This window comes from Delphinus delphis, chromosome 13 (genome assembly GCF_949987515.2).
Source record: "Delphinus delphis chromosome 13, mDelDel1.2, whole genome shotgun sequence".
Taxonomy (NCBI): Eukaryota; Metazoa; Chordata; class Mammalia; order Artiodactyla; family Delphinidae; genus Delphinus; species Delphinus delphis.
This window is the reverse complement of record NC_082695.1, coordinates 42,441,151-42,467,447: the sequence shown is the minus strand read 5'-3', so window position 1 is coordinate 42,467,447 and position 26,297 is coordinate 42,441,151. Positions and strand designations below refer to the sequence as shown.

Here is a 26,297-nt window from a genome sequence, read left to right as displayed (position 1 = left end):
CTGTCGGGGGCGGGAGAAAGGCGAGAGGGGTAGGAAGTGTTCCTTTTCCCTGACATTTGAGCTGTGAATTGTCAAGAAGAAAGAGATCTTGAGTGGGTTTTATCACTGAGTGAAGCTCTGCTCAAAGCGCTAAGCTTATTTCTCAGAGCCCACGGGATGCTGTAATTTTTTTAGGTGGTAGCTGTAGTAGTGAAGGAATACAGGATTTGGGATCGAAGTACTGGGGCCACTGCACCTGGGTTAAATAATTTTGGGGGGCAAACTATTTAAATGCTCTCTGCCTCCGTTTTCTTCTATGTCAAGTGGGGAATAACAACAGCACTCCTTGGGATTTCCCTGGCGGTCCAGTGGTTGGAACTCTGTGCTTCCACTGCAGGAGGCACGGGTTCGATCCCTGGTCAGGAAACTAAGATCCCACATGCCCCGGGGCATGGCCCCCCAAAAAACAAAAAAACTAAAAAAAAAAAAAGCACTCCATTCTTTTTTGTGAAGTTGAGATGAGAAAAAACATATGAAAGTGCTTTGTAAACTCTTAACACATCAGACAAAGATCAATGACACATTATTAAAGGTACCTCAGCTCTGTCTAGTCCGTATGATAAAATGCTGTTTATGCAATGGAGGTGGGATCAATGAACAGGCTAATTGCCTTTTTAAAATGTTAAACAGTAATTCCTCTCTCTTCCCCCCAACCCAAAGCAAATTTTTATGTCGAAAAGAAAAATAACACTTGTATTTTCACAAAGAAGATACATTTGGAACGCAACTTTTGGTTTTTCAACAGTACCAACAAAGGCCCCTTTAGCACAAGAAGATATCAGGGCCGTTTGCTGGGCTCCCAGGGTTCAGCGTCCATTCTATTGAGCTCAGTCTCAAAAGTATATCAGCGGCAGCAAATTAGTTACAAATTAATAGGGAGCAAACCCACTGTTGGCCTTGGTTAAACTCTCAATGGATCCTGTTAATTACTCTATTTTTTACTTGTATTAGTCTATGGTGTAATGGTTTTAGATGGAATGAGTATACAAATGGACTGCCTTTACACCCTACCTACCTACCTCCTTTTTTTTTTTTTTTTTACTTTGAAGGAAAAAAATCATTTAAAAACGCATGAGCTGGTTCATTTATATTGTTAACTTCTCTACTCTTTCCCCCTTGATAATTCTACTTACATTACTTCTGCTGTATTTGGGGTTTCATTTAGCACCACCTTTTGGAATCTGTTAATCATGCCTTATTAAGTAGAGAGGAAACAGGTACAGAATGAATTTTCAGGTGGTCAGAGAAGAAAACGATCTAAAATATTCTAACTTAAAATCCTACAAATGTTTAAGAAAGTAAGGCCTTGGTTATCTCGATTTTGATTTCATAAACAATATGTTTCTGAAAAGATATCACTTCATTGTTGGTTTTCTTCTCATGGGGTCGTAACACACACACACACACACACACACACACACACACACACACAACTGCTCTTTTACATAGATTAGACGAAATCTTAATCATCATCTTCAACATGTGTATTCAATTCCTATTTGCTATGGATTTAAAAAAAATTATAATTGACACACAATATTATATTAGTTTCAGGTGTACAATATAGTGATTTGGTATTTTCATACATTACAGAATGATCACCATAAGAAGTCTAGTTACCATCTGTCACCATACAAAGTTATGACAACATTATTGACTCTACTCCTTATGCTATACATTACATCCCCGTGACTTATTTATTTTATAACTGTAAGTTTGTACCCCTTCCGCTGTGTTGCCCGATATGATGGGTATTTTCAACGGAGAAGTACTAGATCTGTGTCTCTAAAACAACAGCAGTTCCCTCTCATCACCCCTAAGACAAGTCTTCCTTTGGCATTATGACAATGCCTCTGCCCCCTTACTCTCAAGAGAGCACGCTGGAATTGCAAATAGATTCCAGGGTTGTAGTTATGTAACTTGCATGTAAACAAATTTCCAATGTTCACATTTTAGCATTAGTAACTCATTTCTTGAAACAATGAGAAATGCCTGGACATTTCTCATCCTTACACAGAGATGAGCAGAAACCATCCAATTCTAGAGACACTGATGTTTGGATACATCTCTTGTAAAAATAGTTTGTGGACTACTAGGCAACTGGTGTCAAGGGAAACCTCAACAGCATTTGAACTCCACTGGGAGACAGTGGGTTTGCAGGAGACCCTCTGAGTCATTCCCCTTCTTCCCTGGCTCCCAGAGGGCCTCCTGCAGCAGGGAAAATGTTCCCTTGATCTTTTGCCTCAGGAAGTGGCCCTTTGTGGCACCAACCTCTAAGCTGTTGCCTGACCAGCCCGAGGACCCAGGGGCACAGATTCCTGGGCGGAAAGGAACAGATGGCTTCGTCACAACCCTACCATCTCCCCTGCAAGATCTTGCTTCCAAAACAGCACTTGGGGATTATTGTCTAAGATTCTGCAAGCCACCACGGGCAATGGCAGCTGTGCGGGCTGTGACTTTGGAAGCAGACCACAGAGCCTGCAGAGTCCAGGTGAACCCACCCCCCCACCCCCCCCCCCACCCCCGGTGCCAGCCTTGTGGATCTCGGCACAGAGGCTGCTCCAGCAGAATGTTCCTGCAGGCGCTCCACGAACAAGCTCCCTCCCCCAAATGCAAATTCAGACCTCCCCAGCAGATTCGTCCAGTTGGAAATCTCTACATATACCCACTGTCACCCTCTGTAGGCAGGAGCAATTTCAGAGCTGTCTTTCTCAGTGAATTGTTAACCAACTCAGAGTCCGGCAGTGCACCCGCAGTGGCAAGCTTTTGTTGGTTTGTTTTGGAACAGCCAGAAGGAGCTCGGTGGAACTGGTCTGGTGCCTCTGTAGTGCAGGTGTGGACCTGGATGGGCGGGGAGGGGATTGGAAGTGCAGCCAGGGAGAAAACTCAGATGCAGCTGTCCTAGTGGAATCTGGCTTCCTAGTTCCCTACCCAGGCCATAGATATAGCGCTGGGATCCTTGGACAGACTATGCAAGCTTGAAAATTGGAATTTCAGGAAGAAAAATAGTTTAAAATGCCAAACTTCTGAGTTGACTTAATGGAAGAGGAAACAACATTTAATGACAGCTATTTGATCACATTTCAAAATGGCAAGTCATTCAGATTCAATTCAGTTCAACCAGTGGTTGTAGGTCCCTACTATGTGCTTGGTTTTATGTTAGGCGCTGGGTAGGAAATGAAGACACAGACTGCATCCCATAGGGTTCATACACTACTAAGATAAAAAGCTATTTTGGGTACAAAATGCAAAGAATACTTGTGAAAGAAACATATTTTTCCTAAATAGAACTTAAGATGTCAGAAATCGGGAGAGAAAATTATTCAGTAATAAAATACTCTTTAAATGGCAAATTCCCACAATAATAACAAAAACAGCAATGACATGTACACTTAGTGCAGATCTAATTTTGCCTTTCATCTAATGATTTCAAAGGGTTTAGCCACCACTGCTGAGTTAATCCTCAGTGCTAAACCTGACTCTTCCATTTTCTTTTGAAAAAAAAAAAAAAATTGGCACTAACACTTAACATCCCACAGGGAAGAAGTTCTGGAAACAAAGAACGCTCACCCCCACAAAAGCATCAAACAGCGAATTAAAGATAGTCTAATTTATTCAAAAAAGTAAGCTGGGACTCAGAAGAATCAAACCAATGCCCACAAAATGAAAGTCACTGGAAAAAGGAGTGCAAATTGTTCTTGCAGATGGAAATGACCAACTTTAATGTACTTTTAGACATTCTTGTTGGGCTTTCTGTATTTCTCAGGGACCTAAGGTCCTGAGTATATTCTGAGAAGTCTTGCTCCATATTCAGAGAGGGAACTGCTTCCTCCTGTTTTAAAAACAGAATGGAAGATAAAGACTTCATTTCCATAACATAATATATAGAGGCAACCTGATTCAGCTGATGAACTCCAAGCGCTTTGATGGGTCCCCTTAGAACCATGTTTATATGAAGGGAAAGGTTATGAATGAAAGAGTTCAATTGTCTGCAGAAATAAAGTGAGAGTCTGCCAGAGATGGAGGTGATCTGGAACAGATCTGATGGCTAATTATATAGTAAACTGATACTTAGCACACTCACCTGGCAGTCTTTATCTTCAAAGGATCGGACCAATATTAATGAATTCTTCACCTCCTTACCTCTTATCTACTCCCAAAATAGCTACTCTTTCAAGAAAATTGGTCTAACTTTTTTAGCAGACCTGACTCTCATTAGCATATCGTTCTAGGATACAGTTACAAGTATCTCTTTTTCCTTTTGATGTTCTGTGATGTTGCCTTTTGGCTTGTTTTGAATAGATATTATATAGTCTATGACGGTGTTCAGACTGTTCTTAAAAAGTACACACACATATGGGCACACTGGAGCCTCTCTGTGGAGATATTATTCTGACAATAAAATAATATGCAAGTATCAGCATAGAACAGAGATCAGAGATGGCTTCATAAAAGCCTCTAAGACATGAGTTGGGTCAGATAAGTACAGATCAGTGGGAACATGTCAAGTAGGAGGGAAAGGCATCCTAGGCAGCGCGGAGCTGCGCAAAGACCCAGAGCTAGGCACAATGCATGAGCTAGAGCCCAGGCTGTGGATGTGGGTAATGTTCATTGGAATGAGACTGGAAAAGTGAGTTGTTCAAGGTTACACAGCTCGGAAGTGATGCAGCCATGATTTAAAGTGGGCTGTCTAGCTCTGAGTCCACGCTCACTCTAACCTATGCCTCTCCGCCCCTCCTTATTCAAAGAGTAAAATGAGTGCAGGGAGCTCACAGACTAATGGGTGATGCAGCCAAGTAAATTCATATTAAGTTAAATTCATTATAATACATGCAACAGACACCCATTGAATATCTTCTATGTGCCATAACTATGCCAAGCAAAGTGAGTTAAAAATAAAAGAATCAAGCTCCTTTCTTTTAATGAAGGCAAGGAGTCTGATTAAGGAGAGAATAGCAATCATAGTACATGCAACTGCTAAACCACAGGTCTGTCCAAAATACCAGGAAGCGTAGGGAGTCAGAGAAGGTGCCTGGGAGGACTTGAGTTGGGACTGGAAGGCTCGCCATTCAGTAGACGGGGCCATAGGTCCTGCGCAGGGTCACCATCAACGCTCACATTTATTAAGCACTTACAGTGTACCAGCCACTGTTCTGAGCACTTTGCCCATATAAACTCATTTAAATGTCACAACAACCCTCCACTCTGCAAACAAAGACACAGGCATAGAACGGTGAAGAATTTTGCCCAAGATCCCATAACAGGTAAGCAGCAGAGCCAGAATCTGATCTGAGTCGTTTGGCACCAGAGCCCAAGCACTTCACACCCACACTACACTCTCTTGATACAGAGAAAGAAAACCCAAGCCTGCTGAGTCACGGCAGGCTTCCAAGAGGGGGCAACATGTGAAATCATTCCCAAAAGATCTCTGGGAGTTCAGCCACTGGGGGAGGGGATGAAAGACACGTGAGGCCAAGGGAGGAGGAGCTAAGGTATGCGGGAGAAGAGACAAGTGTGTGTTCAAAAAATTACTTCCTGGGCTTCCCTGGTGGCGCAGTGGTTGACAGTCCGCCTGCCGATGCAGGAGACGCGGGTTCGTGCCCCGGTCCGGGAAGATCCCACATGCCGCTGAGCGGCTGGGCCCGAGAGCCATGGCCGCTGAGCCTGCGCGTCCGGAGCCTGTGCTCCGCAACGGGAGAGGCCACGACAGTGAGAGGCCCACGTACCGCAAAAAAAAAAAAAAAAAAAAAAAAAAATTACTTCCTGGTAGGTGGAGGGTGGAGGCAGGTATTGGGGAATGGGGGGCCACTCACATTTCTTGGTTTTCAAGGAAGAGAAGCTTACACAAATAAGCCAAGTTAAAGGATATAAAGGTATCCCGTGGACATCTATGGACAAGGCACTAATCCCAGCCTGGACTCCAGTGGAGGCTGCTCCCTCTTCCGTGGTTGGCACTGCCTCAGTCTTGGCTTCTACTCTGTTCCCTGAATCACAGAACTGTGGAGGAGATGCCTGGATTAGGATGAAGGCATTGGAACTGCAGAGCACGGGCTGAATGAGACGGATAACACGAGGGAACAGTGATGGTGATCGCTGGGTTCCTAGCTTGGGTGCACTGCAGAGACAAGAAGTATAAGGAAGAGCAGGTTTGGAAGGTATTATGGACTGAATTGTGTGCCCCCAAAGCCATATGTTGAAGCCCTAATTCCCAGTGTGGCTGTATTTGGAGATACGGGCTTTAAGGAGGTAATTAAGTTACATGAGGTCATAAGGGTGGAGCCCTAATCCAATAGGACTGATGTCCCTATAAGAAGAGGGAGAGAGACGCCAGAGATTTCCATCTCTCTCTCTCTCCACACATGCACAGAGAAGCAGCCAGCTGAGGACGCAGCGAGAAGGCGGCAGTCTACAAGCCTGGAGGAAGAGGTCTCGCCAGAAACCAACTCTGATGGCACCTTGATCTTGGACTTCTAGCCTCCAGGACTGTGAGAAAATAAATTTCCACACTTGGTCTGTGGTATTTTGTTATGGCAGCCTGGACTGACTGATATAGAGGGAAAGGCAATTAATCCACACTTGGATGAAGATGGATTTAAAGCAGATGGTGACTTAGAATTAGCAGGTCTTGGTGCTTCGCCGGAAGTGGAGAGTGAGACAGAGCACAAAGGAGGAAGAGGGGGAAGGGATGTGGTCTAGGTGGCAATCTTGGATAGAGGATGAATTGTGGTGACTTTCTGAGTCTGAGGTTTGGGAGCTGGACCTGGGCAGAGGGTGAAGGTGTAGAAAGGATTTCTTGGTTGTAAGCACGAGAAATTAAGTCAGGGGTGATGAACTGTAGGGATGTAGTGTGCTTGTAATGGAGATGGAAGTTCATTGAAACCCAAGGTCAGGATTCCAGTAGGGTCACCCTCCTGGAGTCTGGAGAAAGAGCAGCTCCAGGCTCTCAGCAGATGCTCACTCCACGAGCAGGACTGGGCTGCCTCAATGGTCTGTCTTCTCCCTGCTGGCTGACTTACTCTCATCATAATTCCTGGAGAGATAGTTTGGCTCAGGAGTTTCAATGCTGGCTTCTAGGTAGCTTAGGGATTGGTTGTATAGGGACCTATCCTTGATCCAATCTGTTAAGGCTGTTGGTCACGTGACAGAATGAATACTTGGCTTGACAAATCTGTCCCTTCATCAGTGGCTGTGAGCAAAGCAGCATCCTTTAGAAAGGTCTGGGGTATGCCAAGCAGTGTCACTGAAACATCTAGAATGGGGGGGGGCGGTGGGTAGTAAGAAGATCATTATTTTGGTTTCAGGCTTGTTAGGTACACTCGTAAAATGTGCATATATCATTTTAGTTCAGTTTTTGCAACAAATGAACTCATACTTTACATTAATGTTCTTTACTTGTTTAAGAAAACGTCTTGGAGATCCTTCCACTCGGAACCTACAAATCTATGGAGACATAAATTTTTTTATTCACCATCCACCTCTAGAGTTAGATGGTATCTGATGAGTCTTTATCACAAACAATGCTTCAAGAACATCCTTGTACATTTCTCTTTGTGTGCAGCCTAGATTCCTAGAAATGAATTGCTAGGTTGAAAGGGATGTGCATTTTGCATGCTGATAACTACTGCCAAACTGTCCTCAAAAGACACTGTACCAGTTTATACTTCTAGCAACAGAGCATGCATGTGCTTATTTCTCCACATCCATATGAATGTTTCTTCAACTATTTTGAATCATAAACCCCTTTAGATTCTGCGGAAAGCTATGAATCCTTGTTGTAGGAAAATACACAGATGTCCCTATACAGAACATTTTGCATACAATTTCTAGGAGTTCACAGACCACCTGAAGACCACCCAGGAATCCCAAGGCTTCATATTAAGGGCCTCCGAATGGACATGTATGAATGGGTCTCCCAGTCTAGGTCAGTGAGTCTCAATCTTAGCTGCACAGCTGAATCACTTGGAAAGCTTTGAAAATTCCCCATGCCCAGGCCACTTCCCAGACCAAGTCAATCAGATTCTCTAGAAAAAGATCTAGGTATTAGTAAAATTTTTTGCCAGTTTTCTAGATGATTCTAACACACGCTCAGTGGCAAGAACCACCTCAGTTTAGGAGAGGCCTAAAGAAGGATGAAAAGAAGTCATTTGAAGACAGAAAACCAGAGTCTACAAGGGTCTCTAGGGACCTCAGACCTGACTGCAGGTGTTTTTATTTTCATGGGTCGGTGCGGGGGGCAGGAGGGACGAGGACATGGCATTGATGCACATGTTTTCACTGAGGAAATGTTCCACGTACACAGAAGTAGAGAACCTGAACACCCACATGACCTAAATTGAACACTTATTAGAATTTGCACATTTGCTCTGTTCTTGGGAGCGCGGCGGTGGGTGAGGGCTGACCCTTCTCCCTCAAATAATTCAGTGGTGTTGTTACTTTTTAAAAGCTGCCCCTGGTGACTCTAAGGTGTAGCCAACGTTGATAATCACTGTGCATTGGGAAGCCTCCCAAAGAGAAGAAACCCCAGGAAATGAGAGTAGAAGGAAGAAAAGCTAAATGCAACCCTGAGAACTTGCGACTCAGAGCCAACGAGCAGAGCAATACCCCCGTGGGTGGCACTGACGAAAGGGCTCAGCCAGGAGCGTCAAAAGCAGGGACAGCTGGCTTCAAGCTGCAAGGGTGAAAGAAGGCTTCATGGGGAAGGAGGATTTGGAGGTGGCGCTTAAAGAATCCAGACAAGTTAGATCAGCGGAGGGGATGAGAAGAGGAGGTTCCCAGTCGGAAAGGAAGCTGGTAATTAGGGCTGGTTCAAGCCTCCTAACTGTTTCTCCCATTATAGGCTCAATCATAGGAGTCATACGAGAGGTTCCCTCCCCCCTGATCCTGCCCAATCAGCTCAGGGATGCTCACCACGTTCCACGCCTTCAACCTCTAACCCCATCTTTCCTCCCTTCCTGCGCTGATTCTTCCCTTTAGAAATGTTGATCTACCTTCTCCTAGGACGGTGGTTCTCAAAGTGGGGTCTGGGAACCAGCGCATCTGCGCACCCGGGAGCGTGCACATTCCTGGGTCCCAGCCTTGACGTGCTCCATCAGACACATGGGAAGGATGGGGGGCGGGGTCCGACATCTATCTTGACGAGCCCTCCGGGGGATTCGGATGCACACTCAACTTCGAGGATCAATGTCTTGGGGACTCCCAGCCACATCTCCAGCACTGTTCTCTCTGGAGTCCTCCCCAACAGAGGGCTGGACTCACCGTAGGGAGATGCAAGGAAGAACATTGGGAAATTAGCCTGGGGCAAGACTATAGGGCATTTGGACTTGAAACTAACCTAAGGAAGGAGCCATGAAGACTTGACCAGGGGAGGAAAAGTACTCAGATGGTGCTGGAGACCACGCAACAGCGTTTTCAGAATGCAGGTGGCCCCCACCCTCCCGAAATGGTAGGCAGAATTCAGTGTGAATGTGCATCTTCTGAGGAAGAGGTTTCATAACTTCCATTCAATTTTCAAATGAATTATGGCCCCCAAATGATTTAGTAATCATTGCTATAGAGAGGAAATTATTTTATTGCTTGCTACATTATATTAGCTTTTGAGGCCGTGTTTCTCAAAGCATGGTCAGATTAGTATTAGAATTATCTGAGCTGTGTGTTAAAAATATACCTTCTTGGGCTGTATCCTGGACCTAGTAGATCAGAATCTCTGCAGTTGGCACCAAGAATCTGCATTTTAAAAAAGTTCCCTAGGTGATTCTGATGCATTCTGAGGTTCACGAACTGCTTCAGGCTTTCAATTCAAAAGCCAGATACTTCTAGGAAAGCTAAATTAATAATGAGTTTGGAAAGCATGTGAGCCATTAAAGCATGGTGCTAAGGCACAAAAAGTCTTACAATGCCCACAGTCCCACAGAACTGGGAACAGTAGCCAGAGCAAAGATTTTCCTGGGCTGTTCGGTGATCATTTAAAGCTAGGTTCTATTGGGAGTTTGGGAATGACATATACACACTACTATATTTAAAATACATAACCAACAAGGACCTACTGTATAGCAAAGGGAACTCTGCTCAATATTCTGTAATAACCTAAATGAAAAAAGAATTTGAAAAAGGATAGATACATGTATATCTATAACTGAATCACTTTGCTGTACACCTGAAACTAACACAACATGGTTAATCAACTATACCCCAATATAAAATAAAAATTTTTAAATAAATAAATTTGAAATAAAAAATACATAAAAATAAAATAAAATAAAGCTAGGCTCTATGTGTATTACTATATGGATGGCAAAAAAAGATCTGAAGCGAGAGTCTGAGTCCAACTCAACTTCCCACTGTTGGATAAAGAATAAGTTAACGTGTTTCAGGGACTTCCCTGGTGGCGCAGTGGTTAAGAATCCGCCTGCCAATGCGGGGGACAGGGGTTAGAGCCCTGGTCCGGGAAGATCCCACATGCCGCGGAGCAACTAAGCCCATGCTCCACAGCTACTGAGCCTGCGCTCTAGAACTCGCGAGCCACAACTACTGAAGCCCGCGTGCCTAGAGCCTAGAGCCTGTGCTCCGCCACAAGAGAAGCCACCGCAATGAGAAGCCCACGCACCGCAATGAAGAGCAGCCCCCGCTCGCTGCAACTAGAGAAAGTCCACACGCAGCAACGAAGGCCCAACGCAGCCAAAAATGAAAGGGAAGAAAGAAAGAAGTGTTTTTTCTGTGGCAGATAGAAATAAGGCAGAAGGAAAACTCTTGACCACCGGGACCTACTGAAGGTTCACCCCTCCCTGCAGTCAGGCCAGTCATGTTCCCGGAGAGAATCTTCTGCTTATCCTGCCTCGTAGCATGTACTTGGCAGTTTGCCAAAAATCCACTGATTACATATTTTGAATTATAGATTTTGAAATATGTAGTACTTAAACAGAAAACCACATAAGATCAAGTTCATGGAAATATACTCGAGTAAAAAGAGTGTTTTTTTCTGGGCAATGGAAAACAGAACTGAAGGACCTGTTCTGGTGGATTAAGAAAGTGTGTGTGCTCAAGTCTGACCCCCATTAGCTGTGTGATGTTGGGCAAGTTATTGAAACTCTCTGGGTTTCTACTCATCTGGAAATTGGGAACAATGCTCACACATATTCATGAGAATGACTTGACAGTGTTAATATAAAAAACCAGACCTGCAGCGAGCACTCTCTAAACCTCAACGGGAACGAAATAGGGTGCATATACATTTTTCCAGATTTCTAGACTTTCTGAACCTGAAGACCCACTGCTTTTACGATCAGGAAAGACTGATAAACCACAGTTTTGCCGTGTTGTTGTTGTTGTTTACTTGAAAGTAACAATGAGCCGTAAAGAGAGAAAGGATAGTGAAACAAACAGATGCTATCACAGTCAGAGGAGTCTGTTTTTATTTGGAGTAGTGACAACATGTAACCCCCGGGGTATCCTAATCTAAGCACAGATTGTAGGAAGAGTAAACACCAAGAATGATGAGTTCTGTACTGGTATCTCCCATGCCCTGGCTCTACAAATTTAGATCCCAAAATAGAGGGGTAAAGTCACAATGTTTCCTGTTTCCCCACCCCTCTCCAAGGCAGTCTTCTAACATCAGGTTCAAAGCCTGGATTTCCAGCATCAAATTAAAGAACTAGAACAAACCCATCCCAGGGCTTCTTTAAATATTCAGATAAACCCATGTGCCCCTATCGGTTAAATTAAGCTTTCCTAAGAAAAAGTAAGTCAATTAGTTCAAAATGTGGGTTAGTGCTTCTGGGTATTTAAAAGGGGATTTTTTTTTTTTTTTTTTTCCTTTTTAGTTCATTTAGAAACAGCCACGGGGCAGGTACATACCTACTCCTCAGCACGTCCTGTGAATTGCCATGACATACCTAGATACTAATTTCTGATATCTAGAGCTTTAAAAATCTGGTCCTTAAACTTTCTCCAAGTCATGAAGATATTGAAATATGAGCTTTAAAAATGTATCTTGCTTTGCCCTTTTAGTTCATATACTTTATCTTCACCTTCATTACTGTTATTTGTCAAAGGGTGCTTGGCATTGCTATAGAACATGAGAAGACAAGATTCTACCCTTATTGAACTTCTTCCTTCCTTCATTCAACAAATATTCTGTTGAATATTTGTTGTTCATTCAACAAAGATTCTAAATGTCTATAAACAAAGGTCAGTGCCCAAGACACAATGAAATGTAGCTCTAGAGCACACTTTATGACGTATACTGCAAAACTCATTTGTCCGAGTGGTCCAGATGCAATAAACCAAACTTTACCAAAACACAATTACATATTTCTTAAGATGAATTTCCAGAAGCAATTTCTGGGTCATAGAATATGAACGTTTTTGTGGCTTTTGAGAGGTTGCCTACTTGCTTTCTTAAAAGGCTATCTTAACTGATATTGACAATAAAAATATATAAGAATAACATTTTCATATCAACATTTGGGGGTAGAGCGATGTTTGACATTTTTGTTGTTTGTTTTGTTTTGCTTCTACTAATTTAATAGGTTACTTTTTTGACATGTAGCTAATAGTTTCAGGAATATTTTATCTTCTGAGACAACTGTAAATAGCTGTTCCATTATGTAAAATACATGTATTAGTTACATGACATTAACACATATCTTTATCTCCTTTTCCACCTTAATTAGTATTGTAATGGCATTGAAATAAATGTTATTTAATACTAGGACTAACATCCACTTCAGTCCTACATGCTCTTTAAATATATATGACTAGAAGATAAAGAAAGAAATGACTATCATTATTAATTTTATGTTTGACTTAACTTTGACAGCCTTTAGGTTTGACTTCTTTATTAGCCAAGAGGAGTTTCATTGTCAGAATATTATAACAAAGAGAAATAACAACACACTTTTAAGCTCTACAAAAACACGATTCTCTTATGCAAAACTGCATTCTTCTCATACATTATTCGTTTTACAAACAGCGTAGGAGACTGGTAGGTGATTATTAGGTGGAAAGATCAAGAATTATAGTTACCAGGTGGCAATTAGAAACTAAAAATTCTACTCCTGCCAATCTGTGTGGTAAGTTCACTCTGACCTGTTTTCTGACAAAACATCAAAGATAAAAATAGGTAAAGCCCTCCTTACCCCCAGGAGATTTATGCAGGACAGCCCAGGGTGTTTCAACAGAAAACACCTAATTCTAGTCTGATTGAGTTTGTGGGCGTTCCTTTTGCCTCTAAAATCTTCACCATCATTTCTTCTAAGACACAAATGGGTCTCTACCTCCAATAGCCCAGAAAAATAATCCCAGTTTTTTTGTTGCCAAGTGACAAAGGTGACAGCGTCTTAGGCTATTTCTGCTGTACTCACAGTCCAAGGACGTGGCTTGGTACTGTTCTAGCTTTCCAAGATTCCCAAATCAAATGACACACAGAAGTATTTTAATGGTAGGAAACTGTTCCCTTGAAGATTTTTATTTTTTGCATCCTTTGGTTTCTAGAAACTGAATGTGGCCCGCTAAGCTTGGGCTACAGAGCCAAACTTCCCTGCCCTAAGGAGGCCTGGGAGACCTTGGGGAAGTGGCTTAACTTTTGTGAGCCTTTCTGGCCTTGGTTTTCTTGTTTATAACCAAGCCTGGAAAATACTAGAGTCTTAATAACTAAGAGCTAACGGTTGAATATTTACGATGTTCCAGACACTGTATTACGTTTATTCATATTAACCCATTGAATTCTCACAACAACCCTGTGAGTTAGGGGTCATTATTATTATAATCCAAGATAATAAAATAATGAGGGCAGCTGGTAAGGCCAAATTAGGATTCAAACTCAAAGATGCAATTTTTAAGCACTCTGCTCCGTGACCTTTTGTGGTGGTTAGCTCTCTCCCCACACATAAATATTTGTATGTTTATTGAGTGTCTACTATGTACCTGCCACTCTGCTAAAATATGTGAAGGAACTGTACTGGAAATGAACCGGAGTTGAAGTGATAAATAAGACACAGTTTCTGCTCTTATTGAGTTTTCTTCCACCTCGTGGAGTTAGATTACATGGGTTCTATTTTCATCTGAGTTCAAAAAAAAACATTACTCAAGACGATCTTCGATTAAATTCAACAGAATTTAGTAGTAATACTCTGAAACAGACATGTCAAAACAGCCTCAATTTGAATTCATATTTAACCTCCAAAGTTCTTTATGAATCTTTTAGTAATCAAATCAAGAAAGCATGACTTAAAAGTGACAACTAAAAACAGTGATGAACTAAAACATGACTTAGACGAGGAACTAAATGCTTTTTCTGGCCTCTGCCCTCAAGAGCCCACAAAATTTCTTGAATTTATCCATCTAAATCCTCCCCAACTCTCATCTCTTGATACGTAGCTACCTCCCTTCCCTGGTCCCTTGCTCCTCCAATAACTGCCTATAATGTGGTCCTCTAGAGAGGGAACTAATGGCAGGAAAATATTAAACCAAAGCAGGCATTACATTCATTTTAACTTGTAAACATTATTGCAAACAGTAATGTTGCCTTATAGTTACTTTTCATCCTACGAAATTTTTTTGATATAGAAGTTCAGATGCTTGATATTTCTGATTTTTCCCCTACATGTTCCTTCCTTAAAATAGGGGTTAACTAAACACAGATCCTGTTCACGCATTCATTCATGAAAAACAACTGGAGTGTTCACCACGTCCCCGGCACCAGCCTAAACTACACAGGTATATCGGTTTAGGAGAGGAAACATCAAAAGCAACTACATCAATTATGTAACAGATGAGGTCAGAAGGCTGCAATCAAAGAGGAGGAAGAGCTGAATCTGCTTCTTTATGGCGTAACTTTTCATAAAGTGTGAACTGAATGGGAGTAAGTAGGGGGGGTTATAAAATGAGGAAAAAACATTTGGAGTTTTTCCTTCCAGAATAACCATGTCACTACTTTCAAGTAATCTTAGAAATGGAGAAGCACGGATGGTACTTTATAATGATAATGAAAGAGACAAAAAATGTGGAGCATATTGTTGAAGTTGTAAACCTCTTAGGGTCGCTTACAGTAAAGAGTTCTGACAGTTACATCATTGCAATCAGTGTACCATACAGTACTGGGATCATTTTTATATAAAGAAGATACGTGTTTTATATGTGCAGAAGCTATGCTACACAACAAATAACTGTCCTTGCAAAGGAGTGAGGGACAGCTGTCAGTTTCAAGTGGTGAGCTAAAGGGACTTCATGATAGGCAAAATCAAAGTGGAGGAATCAGGCTGGGCTGATAGGCAGAAGATAACCAATATTCCCTGTCTACCACAATAATTAGAAGAAAGCTCTTTTGATTCTGTCAGTTTGGAATTGAGTGTGTGGAACGACAGGATGTTTTTAAGGAACCATTTATTAAAGCTGGAATTGAACTCCTGTATGAACTCAACTGTAATTCTGTGTTATTGGGTTTTAAAAATTAAGCAACATTTGGGTGGGGAGCGTTGGTGTGTGTGTGTGTGTTTGGGGGGGAGGTGAACAGATTTATAATTTCTTGGTTTCCCTGGGTGCTCTTCCTGGTAAATATTGTAGGTACTAACTTGAAGAGGCCTCTTCCAATATTTGATGAAGTATCATTACGGGGAAAGAATTCTGGTAGCGTTTCAGGAGCTGGTGCCACGAAGCAGATTCACAGTCGCCCGATAATCAGTCAGGGCGTACTTCCCAAGGTGCGTTTTTTCGTCTCTAACATTAGCGGGGGTCCTGCCCGTTGTTTGCAAAATATCCAGGCAGCATCTGAAGCTGCTGTTTTTCCAACTCCGTTAAAAAGTTATTTGTGCTTGGGGTTTTTTGGTTCTGCTTTTCCCCAACCCCGCCCCCTGGCTTTTGCCAGTAGAGACCTGCCCTGAGGGGGAAGGGGGGGAGGTTTGTCCTGGGAGCACAAAACCATTTTCTTTCCTGGAAATAAGTTGACGTCAACTGGGAGCTGTTTTTGGTTGCTTTGTTTCCCGGAGCGTCCAACCCAACACACTGCCTTCGGCAAATTGCAAGCAATTCAAAGCAGCTCGCCCAGCAGGGAGGGGAATCGGGGAGGAGGGAGCGGGGGACCCCCGCCGCCTGCAGAAGTGGGGAGACCTGGAAAGCGGCTTCGCTCCTGGATTGGAATGTGGGTCCGAGTCCCCAGGCCGAGCCGGGAGCGCAGCCCCGAGCCAACGAGGCCCCTAGGTTCACTGCGTCGGCGGTGAGGGCCGCCGGGGAGCAGCCCCTGGTAGGTAACTTGCTGGGCGCCCACCTGAATTCTCAGAACCGCTGAAATGCCCCGCCGGAGAGTTCCGGCGGCCCAAAAACCTGGGAACATCCCGGGACAAAGAGGCTTCCGGAAGTAGCCGGTGCTACTGGTGTGTGCCAACTCGTGTGCGCGGGCCCGCGTATGCGACTAACTTAGCTGCCTACTGCCTTGGGCTCCTTTCTACACATTTCCGGGGGACAATGTATTTTGAACAAAGCGGGCCGCACCTCAGGGACGATTCCCGAGGAATGCCACCTCCGGATTCCTCGCGTCCCGAGACTGTTCTCTGCGGAGAGGAGGACGGATGAGAGCGTGTGTGTGTGTGTGTGTGTGTGTGTGTGTGTGTGTGTGTGTGTCGGATGAGAGCGTGTGTGTGTGTGTGTGTGTGTGTGTCGGATGAGAGCGTGTGTGTGTGTGTGTGTGTGTGTGTGTGTGTGTGTGTGTCTTTCCCCGAAGAGCGGGAGAGGGCCCGCGAGGCAGGGACTTGCTCTAACTTGTTCACACCTGGCACGGTTTCCCCAAAGCTCGGCAACGTCCAGGGCCGAGGAGGAACACGGAGAGCGAGGACTCATCGCTGTGGAGACAGTCAACTCCCACTTAGACGCCCATGCGGCCCAGAGACCTAGTCTTCCTCCCTTCCTTCCTCCCTTCCTTCCTTCCTTCTTACAAATGGACAGATGTGTTACTTTTTATGCGCAAAATTATAAACTGCCCTGAAAGCAAGACAGAGGGCCCCGGGGAGAGGGGGTCCTCGGGGGACCGGGAATTGACAAGACTCTCACAGCGGAACTGCTGAGAACTCAGACTCGGAAGGAAATCCGAGGACGCCCTCGAGGAGCTGGCGAGCAGCCGCACAGGCTGGCCGGCTTGGGCCGCGCGCTGCTGGTACCTGACTCCGTAGGTTCCCCTAGCCCCTGGCACTCGGAGTTGACTAGCGCGCCGGGGGGACACTCAGACTGCCCGAGGAGGAGAAAGTTAGAATACAGGGCGAAATCCGTAGGTGGCCGTGGCTGTACGTCCAAAGAAATCAGTCGAGGCCTCCGGAGGCTCTGGGGGCGCTGCCCCTGGGAGACCTGGAGGCGGTGACGAGGACGTGCCCGGAGCCTGGGCGCGCCGGGGGCGGGCCTTTGGCTGGAAGTGGGACAGTGTCTCCGATGGGAAAGCGGGACCCGGGCGAGCTCTTTGGCCGCCTTTCCAGTTTCGGAGGTGCCCGCCCCCGCGCGCCGAAGGCAGCGCAGCCCTGAGGGCAAACGAACGGCAGCTGGCAAACTTGGAACTAGAGCACGCTCGGGATCCCAATTGCCGGAATTGTGGCGGCGGCGGGGGCGGCCGAGACCCAAGTTCACTTTTTCCGCCCTCCTGCCCGACGGATCTTAGGGACCGGCATTGCTCGCTCCAACTAGGTGGAGCGCCTCGCCGGAGGGAGTTGTGTCAGTTTGCTCCGAGGCAGGAGGGCGGTGGCCTGGGCGAGTGGGGAGGGGTCCCTGGGGTCCCCAGCGCCTCTTCCCGCGTCTCCCCTCCCACCCGCCCCTCCCAGTCTTTCTTCCTCGCTCCTTCCCCAGGCTGACTGGACCGGCGCGGACTTGCCCCAGACCTACGGGGAGCGCCCCCGGTCTTTAATGACAGCTTAAAAGTGGCTGTTGGAAAAGTCGAAAGGGATGAGGCTGACGTGGGGCGTGTTTCGCTCCTTTGCAAGAGTCAGAAAGGGAGCTGGGAGCCTTGCGGCTGGCCGCAGGCCCCCGCGCCTCGCCCGCAGCAAGTAGGTGGGGGAGTCGCCGCTGCCGGCAGCCCCATCCCGCTCCCAAGCCTCGCCCGCTGCGCCCTGGCCGCGGGCGCAGAGAGGGTGCGGGGCCCCGCCGTGCCTCCTCCACCCTACTCATTAACCTGCCTGCTCCGCTCCGCTCCGGGCGGCCCCAGACACAGGCTTCTCGAAGTAGCATCCGCGGCCCACCGGGTGCTGCCGCCTCCCGGAACCCCCGGCTCCGGGGGGCAATGAGGGGGCGGTGGAAGGGGCACTGCTCCTCGGGCATTACTTAGAGAAGCGGCCGCCCCTCCCTCCCGCCGGCCCTCCCTCTCTCTCTCGCCCGGGCCCGCGCGCCACTCAGCCAGAGGGTAAGTTGGGAGTGTTTCACCCCCACCGACAGCTCTCCCTCCCCTTCCTTTTTTTCCCTTCAAAGTTTTCTTCGGAGTGGGGAGAGAGGTGGGGGAGGAAGAGGGTCCAGCCAGCCTCGGTCCTTACGCTCTCCCTGTCTAATTTACCCCCCGCCTCCCTACCCCTCCATCCCCTGCGCGCCGCTGCCCCTCCGGAGCAGCGCTCCGAACTGACAATTGGAGCGCGGCTCCTTTAAGAGCCCGGCTTTGCCTCCCGGTAGCTGAAGGTCATTAAACACAAAAGCTCTCAGCGCTGCGGTCCAATATAGCGCATGCGCCCTGCCCGAGGACTGGCAGAGAGACGGCAATATGGCGAGAATGCCTGGCAGCGGGGACTGTAACACCAGCGCGGGCGGCAGCGCCGGCGCCGCCGCCGCCGCCGCCGAGAACAATGGGGAGCGGGGCGAGGGCGAGCGCGGTGCGGGGGGCCGAGGCCGCCGCCACGGCCGCCCGCACTACTGCAGCGCGGGCGAGGAGGAGGAGGAAGAGGAGGAGGAGGACGAGATCCAGGAGGTGCAGATAACGGGGGACGAGGAGGAGGACGGAGGTGGGGGGCTGGAGGAGGAGGAGGAGGAGGAAGAGGAGGAGGAAGAGATGGGTCTGGACTGGGACGAGCCCCTGGAGCCCGAGGACTCGGCCGGGGAGGAGCTGGAGCCGGAGCCGGTCCATATGATCAATATGGACCAGAGCGCCGCGCTGGAGCCCGAGGCGCCGCCGCGGCTGCTGGCGCCCCGGGCCCGCGGCGGGCCGCCTGGGGACGGCGCCGAGCTGGACCCCGACGTGCTGCAGCGCCCCGAGCGGGCCCGGCTGAGCGAGAACACCCGGCTGGCCACCCGCTACGCCGTGCGCATCTTCCGGGAGTACCTGAGCGAGAAGGCGCAGAGCCCGGACTTCGAGACCATGGACAAGGGGGCGCTGTGCCGCGTGCTGCGCTCCTTCTACGCCGAGGCCCGCTCCAAGAGCGGCCAGCTCTACAGCAAGTCGTCGCTCATAAGCATCCGCAGCTCCCTCAACCGCTACCTCAACGAGCCCCCGTACTGCCGCACGCTCGACCTCACCAAGGACCCGGAGCTGCGCAGCGCTAACCTGACGCTGGCCGCGGTCATCCGCAAGCTTGAGGAGCAGGGCGCCGGGCCGGTGGTGCAGAAGCAAGCCATCACGCGCGCCGACCTGCGCAAGCTCTACACCTCCAGCGTCTTCAGCACCAACACGCCCTTCGGGCTGCTCAACAAGGTCTGGTTCGAGACGTGCATGTACTTCTGCACGCGCGGCCGCGAGAACCAGCGCGAGCTGGAGGAGGACTCCTTCGGGCTGGCCATGGACGAGGACGGCCGCAAGTTCGTCTACTTCAAGTCCCTCGGGCCCTACCACAAGTCGCGCTCGTCGTCGTGGAGCAAGAAGCGCGCCGAGAGCAGCGACGAGGAGAACTTGCCGCGCATGTACGAGACGGGCACCGAGTTCTGCCCCTACGCCAGCTTCGTCAAGTACCTGTCGAAGCGCAACCCCCTCTGCAAGGCGTTCTTCCAGCGGCCCCGGGACCACTGCAGCGAGGGCGATGTGACCTGGTACGAGAACAAAGCCATCGGCAAGAACTTGCTGGGCACCAGGATGCAGATGCTGTCCAAGGCGGCCAAGCTCTCCAAGACCTACACCAACCACTGCATCGGCGCCGTCTCCATCGCCACGCTCAACAGCATCGCGGGCATCGGCACCAAACTGGGCTCGCCCGCCCCGCAGGGCTGCTACGCCGAGGCTCTGAACGGGGCGGCTCGCCACCACTCCCCCCATCCCCCCACCCATCCCTCTCACCACCACCGCCCCCAGCCGCCCTCGCTGGGGAACACCTTTATCCTCCCCAGAGACAGCCAGGTCGGGCCCGACGTGAAATCGGAGGCTGCGCCCAAGCGCGCCCTGTACGAGTCCGTGTTCGGGTCGGGGGAAATCTGCGGCCCCTCTTCCCCTAAAAGACTTTGTATCCGCCCCTCCTCGGAGCCTGTGGATGCGGTGGTGGTGGTTTCCGTGAAACACGACCCCCTGCCTCTTCTTCCAGAAGCCAATGGGCACAGAAGCACCAATTCTCCCACAGTAGTTTCACCTGCTATTGTTTCCCCCACCCAGGTAACCAAACCAAACTCTATGCATGAAATGTTTCTCTGGTACCACTTCGAGACTAACTTGTGCTAACTCAGGTCTGGGTTGGGGGGAAGTTTTTCAAAGTAGCAAATATGCTGAGTCGGATTTGATTTCACCCTTAGAAGCTTAACTCTCTTGATGCTTTTCAGGACAGTTTACACCTAACCTTAAAGGCTGTGAGAGGGCAAGCTACCTAACAATCCCTGCTGCGCAGTAACGCTGAAAACGTCAAAGTTCTCAGAACAAAAGGGTCAGCTCAACCCTCGCAGCCTCTCTCCAATGAATGCCTGAGTTTATAAGGCAAAGAGTGCAGGAATACTGTGCATATAAATGGAGCAGTTACTTAAAATATCTTTGAATAAAGTAACCATTAAAATACGGTATTACATATTCGCCCTAACTTATGAAGGTAGAAAAAGTTACAAATTATTTAAAAAGAAAACATGCCAATCCTACTTACTGTAAAGGGGCGGGTTTTGGAGAGACTGGCGGTTGAGTGCCAGTTTATACCATAAGGTGTAGTTGAATGTAAAGCAACATTTGGGATGTAGTTTTCATAAACGAAAGTCACTTGTTAAAGTTATGGAAAGGTAGTATGTCCACTGCCAGCCAGGCTCCCAACTGGAGTGTGCCCCATGGTGCCCAGCAGAGTGGGCACTGAAACATTGCTGTCTTTCCTAGCACCATGGAGCTCTCTGTCTAGGGGGCAGATAAGTGGTGGGAAGATAGACTACTGAGATAACAACACAGTAGAGTGGAAAGAACACCAAAGTAGGAGTGCTAGCCCAGAAGCTGAGCCACCTTGGGCAAGTCAGGTCACCTCTCTGGACTTCAGTATCCTCAACAAAGATAAGGAAACTGTTTTCACACAAAAATTATTTATTTCTAAGCACTTAGAAATCTGGGTGGAGATTGGGGATTCGATTGGATGCCTGTCTTATTATTTTTCCTGGAGGAATATATTCATATTATTAAAACTGTATTCATCTTTTGGGTACTGTGCTGTAGGAGCCAGAAAGCAGAGTCCTTGGGGACTCTGCTCTATCTTCCAGGCAGGAGTAGCCACGGGGGGTTTTACCGCTTTGCCCTCCCTGCCATCAAGCAGAAGTAGGAATTTCAGCTCTAAGTTTGGAGGTGTAGTGCAGGTCTTTCAAGGAACAGATGTCAGGTACCTCTGTGCTTTTTCCAAAGTGGAAATTCCAGTTCTGGACACACTGACCCTTTCAAACGTTTACTTGCTAATCAGCAAGCCTCAAGGCCAACCGAGAAAGGGGCTGTGAAAGGTACTATAAACACCAAAGTTCTCTAAAATACAGGAGACCAGAGGCTGTGAAAGGTACTATAAACACCAAAGTTCTCTAAAATACACGAGACCAGAGGCTTACGTGGCTTTCTGCACTTGTAGTGTGCACGGTAGTTTCTGACAGACCAGGAGGTGGTTGTAGGGCGTTGTAAGGATGGACAGGAGAGTTCTTTCTCCTCTTTGGAGAATTTGGGTTTGCTTTTTCTTTGAAAGCAGAAATAAACGATCACATTCTTCTGATAAGGTAAAAACCCTTAAAATGCCCTGGTTTCAAGTAGCACCTGATTAATTAAGAGTTAAAAGCCTAAGAGAGTTTATTAAAGTATCTATCTGCTTGAATTTAACAATGAAGCAGTTTGTCCCCTGGCATTTGTCTACTGGTTTCTTGACACCAGTGTCACATAGAATAATGACATGAGATCCATGAAAGATTAGGGGGGTTTGTTTAGTTGGTTTGGTTTTGTTCTAAGAATTGCAGGCACTCTGTCACAGTCTTTCATTTTAACTGAGTGAGATCAATCATTTCTGTAAACCTGAACACTGATTCTTTTATTCTTGAGTGATTGTCAGGTAACTCCCAGGTTAAATGTAGATTTGAGGGTCCATATGTTGGTTATGTTATCATTATGCCTCTCAAACAGTATCTTAGCTAAGTCTCTTGCAGTTAAAACACTACAAAAAGTTGCCCTCTTTGCTTTCACTAATGTTAGAGTGAACATTTTTTTTTATCAGCCTTAAGAAGTTTAAGGGAACTCTTTAGTAACTCCTGTAGAACTCACTTTATGAAGTCTGAGCATTCTAAGTATGAAACAGGTGTTTAATTTAAGTACAAAGCTGATATTAAACTTTTTCCTCCTGTATTTACTAAAATCACTGTTGAGGTTCAGGGCATTTCCTGGGGATTAAGGACTGGCTGGGGTTACTGGCCGGAGGCTTTGCTTTAGGTCGGCAACTCCTTTGGCTGGTCATTAATCCCCAGGAAATGCCCTGTGTACCTCGAACTTCGGTCATTATCACTTAATTATAAACATAGGCTGTCTAACTTTAATACAGGCTAGACCCTCATCAAGTGGAGTGGCGCTGAATTCCACTAAGGACCACTTGAGGCCACAGTCCCCCCCCCACCCCCGATGTTTGATTCTTTTGTAACATTGCAAGTTTCTCAAAAAAATGAAGAGCCTGTTACTATCGATGCATTTACTGTTTTTACTTCTTGAGGGTGTTCGTAAGTGTATCACTTATGGGACTGGTTGAAAAATGAATGCACTCAAGGATTAATGAAGATTATGGAATTGGTGATGTTTTCACTCATGTGGAGTGCCTGGTTTTAGTTGGTTTTGGAGTGGGTGGAGGGCTTGGTGGTTGTGTTGGTTACCTTAACTGGTTCATTCATGAATTCTCTTGAAGGTCTGTATTCAAAGTAAGGGATGGTTTTAGTTCCCGCCCCTCCCCACCCAAGGCTGTTGTGATTTAAGTGATCCAGTTGCTAGTACAACATCTAGCTCCCAGGTGGAGATAACGTGGTATTTAAAGGCTTATTAGCACGTCCCATATCCTACCTCTTCATAGCTGTTCTCTTTGCATGAAAATGCAGCATTTTTCCTGCCTCAGTCAACGGTACTTCAGCCTAGGTGGGATGATAGAGATCTGTAATTTTAGTCTTTATCATTTACAGAAAAAAGAATACTAGTAGGAGTTTAGATTCTAAATATCATAGTTTTGTTGCTAAAGCTTTTATGGACTGTACCTTTCTTGGTACCAAACGAAAATGTGAAAATTAGCTCCCTAACGTATACCTAAAGTATACTTGGCAGCGTTCGTAAGCTTGTGACAAAGGTGCCTTCAGTTGGAGCTACTCGACCCTAACCCAGATTACTTCCAGAAATACTTTTAAGGAATCCTGTAAGTAGGAAATCTATTAGTGGAGAGATTCTGGGGTTGGTGGTGCACGTCCAGTGTTTCTGTTTCATCGACTTCACTAGGGGCCAGAGTCTGTCCTTAGAGTCTCCAAGATGAAAATTAGAGCAGCTTCCCTGTGAGGCACGCCCAGTGGTTCATGACCTTGCCTTTGAGGAAGCCGGATACTAATAGCACTTGGGAAACCACTCTTCATTCAGGTGCTGTCATGTGGGAAGGGAGAAGGAATACTCATTCTATCTACTTACCAGAAAAAACATGCATTTTCTGTATTATTGAAATTATCACCGAAATCTTATTTTGAATTTGGAGACTAGGCAGGAGGGATACACTTTTTTTTTTTTTTCTTAAAGATGGAATCAAACTTCTGTAAACGTGACAGAAGACTGTGTTTAACAGCTATGGCAATTACAGGTTATCTGGAGAAATTAGGATTAACCACCTTGTTTAAAATGGGTATTTTCCTGATTTTTAATAATATTTTGTGGCTGTATTATTTTTTCTGATGCAGGAATGTTTGCTCTCCTTTACAGAAAGTTCAAATTGGTGAAGAAACTAAATGGCATTAACATAAGTGTGGAACTTTCTTCATTCACTCAGGAAACAATTACTGAGCACCTACTATTTTGGCTTGGGTACCAGGAATCTTTATAAACTAATCATTTTCCACTTGGCAAGTAGTCTCATTGGCAAGATTTTGGCCTCATTAAATATTAAAACGAGATTAAAATAAAGAAGGTTAAAAGGTGACGAAAGAAATCTGTAGTTTTACTCTTGCATATTCATATTGCAGTGAGTACTCAGGTGTATTATTTTAAATTGATATGAACCTACATATATGTCAGCTCACTATCTATCATATCTGATCCAGGAAATAGAAAACGAAGTGTTTGCCACCAAAGGAGAAAGTGGATGCCATTCATCTCGAACGTAAACTCTGACTTAAAATCTGGTTCCCCTAACAAATGTCACCTCTAAGGCCATCCTCTCGTCATTGTAGATGGATTTCAAGCAAGAAGAGCCCCTTCTTCAAATAGGACTGTGAGTTGTGCATGAGACCTCTTAGGTTTTCACCTTGATTTAGGCCAAAGCTCCACTTCAGTGATTTAATAAGTTGACTTTCAAGTTATCTTTTGGCATCTCCACTGCCACTTCAAAAGCAGAATCGATATAGGAGTTGCTTTGTGGTTACGTATGTTGAAAATCTTAGGACCAGACGTAAACTAGTATTCTAGAACTTTTATTTCTAGAACCTTTTTTACTTCTCTTGATTGATCATTCACTGCATTGTACCAATTAGTCAGGATGCTATTTGAAAGACTTCTTTGGAGAATTTAGATAGGGGATAGGTAGTGGGAATTAATTGGTCCAAAAAGGGAGATTGATTGACTTTGATAAATGAAAATGAAAGAAAATGGAGCTTTAGAATTTGAAACCTTGTGCTGATAAACATTTTTATTTAACACTAGTAATATTCTAAAGAAGCTGAATTCAGCTCAACCATTGTTTTTTGTTGTTGTTTTTCTTGGCCCCACTGCAGGGCATGCAGGATCTTAGTTCCCCGACCAGGGATCGAACCGTGCCCCCTGCAGTGGGAGCAAGGAGTCTTAACCACTGGACTGCCAGGGAAGTCCCTCAGCTCAACCATTGTTACCTGAACCTCTTGCTACCTGCTAAGTAGTGGCAAGAGGAACAGGATTCAGTTTTTGCCCTCGGTCAGGGTTTGCAGAGGACGGGCTTCCAAGCTGAAGTGATTCTCTGTTTGATGCCTGAACATCACAAGGGAAACAGATGAACTTGTCAAGTTTTAGGCCCTTTGGGTTTCCAGATCTGTGAAAGTTTCTCTTTGCCTTCTCTTTCAAGAGGGGATGGTCTCTGAATGGTGTCGAGTCTTTATAACAGAGATTGAGCTTCTATATGGTCTAGAAATAAATGGGCATTTAAGCCATTCAGGATATCTCGCTAATATCCCCTACGGGCTGGGATTGAACCTGCATGTGAGGGGATATTACCTAGCGCCCATGGCTGTGAACTAGACACTGGACCCCAGCGCGTCCTGTCAGACTACAGGAGGCCCAACCTAATTAGACGTGTTTTAGGTTTTCAGTAATTCTGTTCAACACTTTTTTTTTTTTTTACCGTCAGACTTTCTTCCTTTCAGCTTTTGCTATAACAATCTGATGGAGTCTTTTTTTCCTTAAAAAAAAAAAAGATCCATTTATATCTGACAGCAAACTTTCCTTTATGACTGAATTTTTTTTTTTTATTCATATCCTATCCTAAATTTGTCCGCATCTTGGGTCACAGAATTTTCAAAACAAATGGAAGTGGGAACAAATGGAAGTTTGTTTTCAAACAAATTTTCAAAACAAATGGAAGTGGTCTTCCAGTATTGGAAGGCCAGAGTGAGCTTTAATTGTAGTTTTTGTCACAGCAGTTTGCTCTCGGGCAGCTTTGCAAACCCCAGTGGGAACTTCCTTTTTCTGGAAACCCACTACT

General features: G+C 46.0%; 1 protein-coding gene across 4 annotated transcripts in view; it reads left to right on the top strand.

Moving 5' to 3' along the window:
- Positions 1–26,297, top strand: part of KCTD1 (potassium channel tetramerization domain containing 1) — a 182,081-nt gene that overhangs the window by 74,180 nt on the left and 81,604 nt on the right. For 2 of the 4 annotated variants that reach the window (XM_060028826.1, XM_060028827.1), the window contains exon 1: positions 18,517–20,563. The exons of 1 other annotated variant lie outside the window; for it this stretch is intronic. In XM_060028826.1, the coding sequence (XP_059884809.1) occupies positions 18,755–20,563 (1,809 nt within the window). In that variant the 5' untranslated portion in view covers positions 18,517–18,754. Of the gene's footprint in view, positions 1–17,877; positions 18,407–18,516; positions 20,564–26,297 lie in introns of those variants that run through there. One more of the 4 variants, XM_060028829.1, reaches the window with a different exon arrangement.